General features: G+C 49.6%; 1 protein-coding gene across 1 annotated transcript in view; it reads left to right on the forward strand.

Annotated features, from left to right (window-relative positions):
• Window positions 1-10,504, forward strand: part of APCDD1L (adenomatosis polyposis coli down-regulated 1-like) — a 55,515-nt gene that overhangs the window by 37,352 nt on the left and 7,659 nt on the right. Inside the window, exons 2-3 of the mRNA XM_011936727.1 lie at window positions 6,927-7,065; window positions 10,349-10,502. Coding sequence (XP_011792117.1) covers window positions 6,927-7,065; window positions 10,349-10,502 — 293 coding nt within the window. The remainder of the gene's footprint in view (window positions 1-6,926; window positions 7,066-10,348; window positions 10,503-10,504) is intronic.

The raw sequence follows: 10,504 nt of genomic DNA on the forward strand, positions 1-10,504 counted from the left end.
ACAGAAAGGACACAGGAGATTAACTGGAGGAGCTCCCAATGGCCAAATCAGGGACAATTTGAGCCACAATTGATAGTAATGTGTTATAATCAATAAAGTAAAAATAAATATTCAGGAGTTCAGAGTAATATAAATAATTGAATAAAAAGATAAATGGGAGAGAAGGGACAGTACATTTTTACAGCACAATTACAGTTAATAAACTCAGAAAGAACTGGGCATAGTGGCTCATGGCTGAAATCCCAGCACTTTGGGAGGCTGAGACAGGCAGATCTCTTGAGCTCAGGAGTTCAAGACCAGTCTGGGCAACATAGTGAGACCCCATCTCTAAAAACAAAAATAAACTCAAAAAGAGTAATGGAACTAGAGAATGACCATTTGGAAAACAACACCAATAATAATTGTAGGCAAGAATCATTGACACTTATCAATAGATGCTCAAATTAGTGGGAGAATGTATAATGAAATACAAGGTATTTCCATTATCTCTGAGTATAGCCCCATAAGGTAATTATTAATCACAGAGAGAAAAGTAGTAATTTAATAGTAGAGAAACTTGGTAGATGCCTCCTTAAGCCAGTGATCACAGTCAAGATCATCAGGAATGGGATGATTGCCTTGGTGTGCCTCCTGAGATGATGCACTGGGAAGGATACACCATCACTTCCACAACATTCTTACCAGAAACTCATGAGCAGAATTTACTCGTGAAGAAACATCAGACCATCCCAAACTAAGGGTACTACAAAATAAGAGCCACTACTCTTCAAAAGTGTCAATGTCATAGTCATAGAAGACAAAAAGAAAAGAAATGTCTCAGATTGAAGAAAACAATGACAGCTCAATACAATGTGGGATCCTGGATTGGATGCTGGACCAGAAAGGGGACATTAATGGGACAATGGGTGAAACTTGAATTAGGTCTGTAGACTCGTTAAGAACAGTGTATCAGTGTTAATGTCCTGGTTCTGATCATTGCACAATGTCTGTGTAAGATGTTAACCTGTAGAGAAACTGGACAAAGCATACACTAGAACTCTTTCTACCATTTTTGCAACATTTTTGTAAGTCTGAAATTATTTCAGAATGAAAAGTCAAAAAAGTAAACCGAAGCAAGAAAGCAGATAATAAATGCCAGATGTGATGAGTGCTGCACAGGAGAGAAGAGAATGGAGTGAACAGAAGAGGGATGCCTGGAAAGGATGCGCTGCCAGGAAATGCCATTTATGCTGAGACCTCCATGAAGACGGAGAGCCCAGCACAGAAGAGAGAATGGAACAGCACAGGCAATAGCCTCAAGGCAGCCAAAGGTTTGCCCTTTCAGCACTAGGGACTCACAGTGGAAAAGCACTGTGGGATGGGGTGGGTGATCAGGTGGTAAAAAGGCAACCAGTTTCAAATGGCTTCAGAGGCTACACAAGAAAGCTTGAATGTTGAACTGAGTGCACTGGGAAATCATTGAAGTTGTTGGCCATTGTTTAAATTTCCATCAAGACATTAGGGATGGTTTGAAGTTATACTCTGATGTGAGCCTATTTGATTAATGCCAGTCTCTCCAGGAGAACAGGAATTCTGACCATCATGTGCAGCCATATAGAACCAGAGTCCATTTCAGTTCCAGGCATACAACAGGCATTCAATAAGTATTTGGGGCTGGGTGCAGTGGCTCACGCCTGTAATTCCAGAACTTTGGGAGGCTGAGGTGGGCGGATCACGAGGTCAGGAGATCAAGACCATCCTGGCTAACATGGTGAAACCCCATCTCTACTAAAAATACAAAAATTAGCCAGTCATGGTGGCATGCACCTGTAGTCCCAGCTACTCAGGAGGCTGAGGCAGGAGAATTGCTTGAACTTGGGAGGTGGAGGTTGTAGTGAGCCGAGATCGCACCACTGCACTCCAGCCTGGGCGACAGAGCAAAACACTGTCTCAAAATAAATAAATAAATAAAAATAAGTGTTTGTGTGGGGGAGAAGAAATGAATGAATGATAGTTGGGTCACCTTGGGGTCCTCAATTTTGGATGGTCATTGTTATCTGTGGTCTCCTTTTGCATGCCTCAGGTGAGGTGACCAGTTCACCTTGAACTGCTCCTCCCTCCATCTTCCACGCACCACCCTCAGGCCATTTACCACACCCACGAGTCCCTTGTACATCTACTTATTAAACACGATTTCATTAAAATATAAAAAGAAAATAATTAAAATAAAATACTTAATATTTTAATATCAAGTTCAGATCAATCCCCTTTTAAAAGTCAGTCCTCAGCAAAACAGGCCGTGCAAGTACAAGGTTGTTACGGTAACTACCGACACTTTTAACACCTCCTAAAATCGATGCGTGACTGTTGGAATACGAAGTGCTCGCATCGTGCCTAAAATCACCTCGCACCCCACTCTGCATTCATTAGTGCCTTGCTTCGAGAACCTCAGAACAAGCAGATTAAAAGAGAAAAAAAGTACTTTTCTTTTGCTTTTTACCCCCAAAAGAAAGGTACCTGAAAAGCTGATATTTCTCCATCTGCTCTGGCTACAAAGCTCGCATCTTTTCTCCACCCTCTTCTCTCTTTGATCCATACCTGCGTTTTTCCTGATCGTTGAAGAAAACATAAATTGTGGCCCCAGGAGTGAAACCTGTCTAAGCCTCCACTGTTCATCTGCAAAATGGAATAACCACACCCACCTAGGAGAATTGCTGGGGAAGGGAAGTAAGAGAAGGGCACAGAGTGTGGGATTCCATCTTTATGAAATATCCAGAATAGGCAAATCCACAGAAGCGGAAAACGGAGTCATTGTTGCCGAGATCTAAGAGGAGAGGGGAGAGGGAGTGACTGCTGATGGGCACAGGGTCCCCTCCTGAGGTGATGACAACGTTCTGGAATGAGATCATGGTGGTGGTTGCACGGTATTGTGAATGTACTAATGCTACCAAATGGTTCACTTTAAAATGGTGCCTTTTTTTTTTTTTTTTTTTGAGACTGAGTCTCACTCTTGTCACCCAGGCTGGACTGCAATGACATGATCTCAGCCCACTGCAACCTCCGCCTCCTGGGTTCAAGCGATTCTTCTGCCTCAGCCTCCCAAATAGCTGGGATTACAGGCACCTGCCACCACGCCCAGCTAATTTTTGTACTTTTAGTAGAAACAGGGTTTCACCATGTTGGCCAGGCTGGTCACAAACTCCTGACCTCATGTGATCCGCACACCTCAGCCTCCCAAAGTGCTGGGATTACAGGTGTGAGCCACCGTGCCTGGCCGACATGGTACCTTTGATGTTAGGTGTATTTTACTGGGTGTATTGTTGTGTTTTATTTGGTTAGGAAGCATCTGTCTGCAGAGGAGTGACAATGGCCAAGTCCCTCCACTCCTCCGAACTGCAGTTTCCTCATCAGCAAAATGGGTTCATTGACCGAACCCATGTCACAGGTGGTTGTGCCAATGACACCTGTCAATCCTTTGGGCTCTGCCAGGGTACTGATACGCTGCCGCTGGGAGGGCTCAAGGTCATAATGCAGATGAAGCACCTGACCTTGGGCCTCCCACTCAGGAGACACTGGGCACCACTTGATGATCTCAAGACAATCTTAGCCGAGTGCCCACACTTCTGTGTGTGCTCAGCGAGTGTTCTTTCCCGGAAGGCCCCAGGCAGGTCCATATGGCATTTGTTCATGAGGCCTGTTTCTGGTGCTCTGATTCAGGATGACACATCAGCCTCAAGCAGGTCATATTTTAAGCTCCGGTAGCCTGGTCTGAGCAATTGGGAACTCTAGATTTAATTCTTCAGGTAATTTGAACGATGCTATCTAATTTCAAATGTCCTGCTCTTATGAATGCAAAAGCAGCATAATTTTTAATTAGTGGGTAAACAGTAAATAATGAATGACAGTAAGTGGACACCACTGTTAATTAAAAATCCATGGTTGATAAAAATCAATTTGGTCCATGCATTTAACTCCCATGTATCACTTCCCTGCAAAAAGTTGTGTAACCCAACCCACCACACCATCTACTTTCAGCTATTACTTCTTTAGTTAAGACTTTTTTGGAGGAAGAGAAGGAGGAAGTGGAGGTAAAGCAAAGAAAATCCAACATTCTATCCCAAGAACTGTGTTGGAGAAAATGTCATGGAATCATTTATAATTGGTCAATTTTGCTTTTGCAACCTTGAAGTTGAGACTTCACGCATGACCAAGAGGCGACATGATGCTCCTCAAGAGGTGCCCAGCATTGCTTCGCATTTGTGTATACATGTTCCGAATGCAGCCACACTTCGCTGTATCTCAGAGTCTCCCAACATAATTAAATCCCATCTCCTCACAGAAAAACAAGATAAATAAAATGCACTCAGCAGAAACACAGGATCTGAGGATTCATGACAAAACACCATGTCAAGGGCCATCTAGTCTCAGTGACTTCAGGGAGGGTGCAGGGGGGAAAAAATGTCTTGTTTTCTTTTGAACAGAAAAACACTTCCTCAAGAGCCCAAGTTTTGTGGAAACAATGACAAGATAATTTGCAGGACCCCTTCACTATTTCACTCTGAGACGTAAGCTGGATTTTCCTACCAGGCAAATATTGCTGACCCCTTTTGATCCTTTTCCTCGCTCTGTTTTCATCCATTCCCCCAAATCAACACTTTTGGACAGGTTTCATTGACACTGGAGATGTTCAAATTAACCTGCAGAATTGAATCCAGGGAACCCAATGTCTTCTGAAGAAGCATATTGCAGAAACCCCCAAATGCATGAGGTGTTGACGCTGACGTGCACCCATCAGCTCAGGACTCCTGGCGAGTTGTATAGGGACCTGGCCCAACTTTGGTGCCTACCCACCCACTACAACATCCTGCCACAAATTTCTGCAAATTAGATGTGCTAAGTTAAGATAAAACAACCACAGCCTCTCTCTTTCAAGATCCTGCTGGCATTTCATTCACTTCGTAGAGCGGCCCTGAGTGCTGATGAGTCGGTGTGGTGACACCTTGGCCCTGGCTGGGTGGCTATTTGTTTTCATTTCTCCTATTTGGCTAATTAAAGGCAATAATCAGTTGCAGGATGAACCAAGATTACAACAGGGACCTAGGGCTACACCAGCATTTGTACTCATGCCTTCGTTTATTCAGTCGGCCAATGTTGGTTGACCGCCCTGCGTTTTACCCTGCCTCCAAGTCAGCTCCTTCTGTGTTCTCTGGGGATGTAAGACAAGCACCGGTGAGGCCGTCACACCCCGAAGTCCAACAACTTGGGCTCACATCCTGGTTTTGCCACATCCGGGTGGCACGTGTCCGGTGGAAGCTAAGCCCATCTCTGAGCTGAGCCTGTTTCTCTGCCCATGAGAGGAAGATAACACTAACACTGACTCCAGGGTTATTGCAAAGATCAGATGGGAATAATGTATAGAAGTGCAAGGGGTCCGCACCCAGTTAACAGGTGCTGTCATCCCCCTCATCACCATCAGCGTCACTCCTGCCTTCTCAGCTGATCACTGGGGACCCCAAAAGTCTCCAGATGCAACCCCCAACCTCAAGGGAACTGAGGAATCCACTCTGCCTCATTTTCCTAAAATACCCCTGGGACACAGAGAGTTTGGGGTCAGGCGGCTCTGAGGGGGCAGTGGGGAGCCCTCAGCTCTTCTGAACCCCTGCTGGGAAGGTCTGCCTGCGAGGCCAGGAAAGGGACAGAACATGCCATCTGCTCACTTCTCAACTCAGCCCCCAACCCCTCCCAAGGCCTCCTGAAGTTCCTGCCAAGCCCCCACATCCCCTGGGCTGGAGCTCTAAGACTCAGCCCCTCCTGACCCACTCCAGCCCCAGGCTGGGTGGGAAGAGCCATGCTTGGAAGCTTCGCTGCAGGAACTGGGCCTCCAGGGCCAGGCCGGCGCCCCTGAGCACAGCCCGTGGCTGGAGTATTTGGATGCAGCTCACTGCCGAGCTTCCCACAGCATCCCGTCATCTGGACCATCTGAAGCCCATCAGCCCCGAGTGGAGATGACAGTTTCTGGGAAAGCTGCTGCTCTTTAGCAGCTGAAGGTCTTGGCACTCTCACCTCTGAGCAGCCCGAGAAGATATCGTGAACAGCCCCACGCCCGGGCTTGACTTGTCTCCAGGCCCAGCCAAGCTCATCCAGGGGTCACTCCAGAGGATCTGGAGCTTGTGCTGCAGTGCCTGCTTCCCGTGTCCATCTTCCAGTCACCTTCTGCCCTGAGCCCAATTCCTCCCCTGGTGTCCAGGCTTAGGGAGCCCTGAAGAAAGGCAGGGTCCACACTGTTTGTCCTCAGACCTTGGCCCAGGCCTCTGCAGCAGCCATGCATTCTTTCACTTGCCACATGTTCACTGAGCACCAAGTAGACAGCAGGCACCCAGCACCAGGTGAGACCTGAAGCCAGTGGCCTCGAGGGACCTGCTCTGTGCTGGGAGAGGCCAAGCAGCCCCCAGAGCTCCTTGGCGGAGGGGAGTGGTCTGCTCTGGGGGTGGGCTAGGGCCCCACTGTCCCCAGCACCTTAGGTCCTGAGTCCCGAGTGCCCTTTGTCCAGGAGCGTGGGTCCTTCTGCCACCGGCGGGCAGCACCTGGTCACGGCTGGCAAGCCCGTGGAAGTTCTGGGCTTCTAGGAGTCTGCTCCACGCAGTAGGATTCTCAGAGGCCTCCCAGCCCCAGAATCTGGGACAGTCTCCATCTAGGAGGCTTGGATTCCAGGATGATCACATCTGGGAACCCAGAAGGAGATGCATCGGGGAGGCTGATTCTAGGATCCTCAATATGGGGAGCGCATCACTATCTCCAGAACTGGGGCACCCCGGGGACAGGGCTGCGATGGAGGTTGCAGGACAGCCCTGCCTGGCTCTCTGTGGCCACAGTGGGGCTGGGAGGGCGGATGGGGTGGGTGTTCTTGGGGCATGCTGGGGTCTTACCCAGGTCTGTCTGCTTTGCAGCCCACACCGCACTGGTGGCTGGGGAGGCTGGGGGCAGCCACCTGCGCTGGGAACCCCGCTGCCAGCGGCCCTTGACAGATAGAATGCCCAGCACTGCAATCCGGCCCCCACACCTCAATGGACCTTGGATCTCCACGGGGTAAGACAGGTCATCCTGACCATGGGCCTATGGGCTCGGAGACTTCTACCTCTCTGAGACTCGGTGTCCAATCTTTGAAATAGGCATAATTCACATAGTTATCCAAGAGGCCCGCTATCTGCCAAGCTGCTGGCCATGCTTGCCTCCCCTCCCAGACTGTAATGGGAGGCAGGGACTGTGTTGGGCATCACGTCCATGGACAAAATCCATTCAACACCTTGAGCACCTATTATACAAACCTATTACGAACTGAGTGCCCGGGGTCAGCAGCGGGATGTGCCCTTAACATCTGAACACATGAATGAATAGTATAAACTTGAGATTGCACTAAGCTCTTCAATGAAGGAAATAAAACCAAGGATGTGATAGCAAGTGACCTGGAGAGTTCTTTAGAGAGTGATCGGGGAGGCTTCTTGAAGGTGGTGACATCAGCTGAGAGCTAAAAGGAGAGGAATCAGCCATCTAGAGGGCCAGGGAAGAGCCAGGCAGAGGGGGCAGCTGGTGAAAGGCCCTGGGGTAGGTAGTGGCAGGCCAGGGAGAGCCTGGGTGCGCCCATCTAATTCCGTCTAACCTGAGAGGCTCGCTCAACATTTCAGAGGCTCAGTTGCTGCTTTGCGGCCAATGGACTTTGCGTTCTCTCCTCATCTGTGGTGCACAAACCCTACAGCAGCCAGCTGAGTCCCCGCTCCTGGGGCAGGGATTGGGGAAAAGCGTGGCCCCCTCCACACCTGGCACGTTCCTCCTTCCCCCAACATCCCCTCCAGGCCAGCCCCATTCTGGGGTCAAGGACTGGCCTCTTGGTATCCTTCCTGTACCTCCTGAAGTCGGGCAGAAACTCCCAACTGCCAAACATCTGGTAGCGCTTTGGGTGGAGGAAGGGATGTGAGTTCTTCAAGGCCACTTCGAACACATTTGCAGGCTCAGCCAGGTTGCAAGCAGTCCCCACGCCCACGGCACAGTTCAGGGGAGATCCAGGCATCCACTCACCAGGGTCACCCAGACAGAACTGGGGTGCAGGAAGAAGGGACACTGATTGCAGGCCGCTCCTGCCCCAAGACAGTAACATTTTGAAGCAGTTCTTCTAAGAAATTTCTTCTAGAACTTTCTTCCTTGAAAGTTCCCTGCCATGCTCTCCAGACTGAGCTTGCTGCTTCCTGGGAGAAGAGTGGGAGAGGGCCCAGAGTCTGGGAACCATCGAGAGGTCCAGTGTGACCTACTGTGTCCTCTTAGGCAAATCTCCCCTCTCCAGCCCTTGTCTGAGACCCTCAGGGGTATGGCTCAGCCCTCCCTATTTTTAAGTACCTATACTAGTATTTACTTATCATTTTCTGTAAACCAACTTGCTTTTATTTACTAAAATATATTCATTTATTTTTACAGCATTATTGAGGTATAATTGGCATACATTGACAGTGTAATGTGATTATTTTTAAAGAAAATGTAATATTATCCTGGATTTGGGGACCAGAGCCACTTGTCATAAATTAAAGGTGACTGTAAAATTAAATTCAGCAAAAACAAAACAACATAAATCCTCTCTAGATCTGTTGCCGACCCGAGGCTCTGAGTTGCTCTCTCTGGGAGAACAGGGAGGTTGGCACTAAAGGCACATTAGCTCTGACCAGAGAATTTCCCCTCAACATTATCAAAAAGATGGAAGAAAAGAAAAGGGAATTATTTCGTTGCTGGGTGATAACATGTTTCCTCTGCTCCAACAGCCCTGCTACAAAAAATATCAAGAAAATAGGCTGGGATCACGCCTGTAATCCCAGCACTTTGGGAGGCCGAGACGGGCAGATTGATTGAGGTCAGCAGTTCAAAACCAGCCTGGCCAACATGATGAAACCTCGTCTCTACTAAAAATACAAAAATTAGCCAGGCATGGTGGCACATGCCTGTAATTGCAGCTACTCAGGAGACTGAGGCAGGAGAATTGCTTGAACCCAGGAGGCAGAAGTTGCAGTGAGCCAAGATTGCACCAGTGCCTGGGTGACAAAGTGAGATTCTGTCTCAAAAAAAAAAGAAAGAGCCGGGCGCGGTGGCTCAAGCCTGTAATCCCAGCACTTTGGGAGGCTGAGAGGGGCGGATCACGAGGTCAGGAGATCGAGACCATCCTGGCTAACACAGTGAAACCCCGTCTCTACTAAAAAATACAAAAAACTAGCCTGGCGAGGTGGCGGGCGCCTGTAGTCCCAGCTACTCCGGAGGCTGAGGCAGGAGAATGGCGTAAACCCGGGAGGCGGAGCTTGCAGTGAGCTGAGATCCGGCCACTGCACTCCAGCCTGGGTGACAGAGCGAGACTCCGTCTCAAAAAAAAAAAAAAAAAAAAGAAAGAAAGAAAATAGCAGTACAAGAGGGTACCTGGTTAGAGTAAAATCGTGAGGAGAGTGCCTGCTCTTTTTCCCCCCAACTTCATCCACTGTCCACCCCACCTGCACCCTCAGTGGGAAGTCCCAGAGGCCTCCTCTGCCCCATCCTGGAGCTGACCGTGGGTCTAGGAGTCATTCCTCTTTCTTCTCCCTCCAACCCCTTCCCCTGGATCTGTTTGCATCACTAGCAAATGGAGTCTGGGGCCAAGTTCAGCCCACTTTCCAATTTTGTAAATAAAGTTTTATTGGCACACAACCATGCCCATCCACGTACATGTCATCTATAGCTGTATTAGCTCTACAATGGCAACTTTGAGTAGTTGGCGGCAGAAACCACCCAGCCCACAAAAACAAAAATATTTATTACCCAGCCCTTTACAGAAAAAGTTTGCCGACTCCTGGTTTATATCTACAAGCCCTGTCACAGGCAAGGATGAGACCTGGTCAGGGCAGTGAGCCTAGAGAAGGGGGAGACAGGACGGGCCACTGTCATTCCTGATCACTACTCTCCCCTCCCTCCGTTCACTCAGCAAGGACGGCGGAGGGCGCGGGGCCGGCTCTGGGCCAGGTGCCCAAAGTCCAGTGGGGGAGGAAGCACGCAGGGCATCCCGGAGCTCCCAGGCCTGTGGGTCCCCAGATGGTTGCAAAAGGGCCTCCAGTAGGGCAATTCGGATTGAAGGAATGGAGAATGAACTAGAAGGCTTGTGTTGCGGCCACGAGGCATCCAGTGCAAAGCCGCAGTCCCAAGGGTGGCTGACTGAGAGCAGTGAGGGGAACTGAAGTTGGAGGGGCCCAGGCCTGAGCTGAGGCCTAAGAGGGGGATTAGGGGGAGAACGGAGCACAGCCCAGAGGAGAGAGGGGCTCACGGCATGGTGTTCCCTCCGCACCCAGCCCGTCTCCTTCCACCCCTGCAGCTGCGAGGTGCGCCCAGGACCGGAGTTCCTGACCCGCGCCTACACCTTCTACCCCAGCCGGCTCTTTCGAGCCCACCAGTTCTACTACGAGGACCCCTTCTGCGGAGAGCCTGCCCACTCGCTGCTCGTCAAGGGCAAAGTCCGCCTGCGCCGGGC

This window comes from Colobus angolensis, unplaced genomic scaffold, assembly GCF_000951035.1.
Source record: "Colobus angolensis palliatus isolate OR3802 unplaced genomic scaffold, Cang.pa_1.0 Scaffold156, whole genome shotgun sequence".
NCBI classification, from domain to species: Eukaryota; Metazoa; Chordata; class Mammalia; order Primates; family Cercopithecidae; genus Colobus; species Colobus angolensis.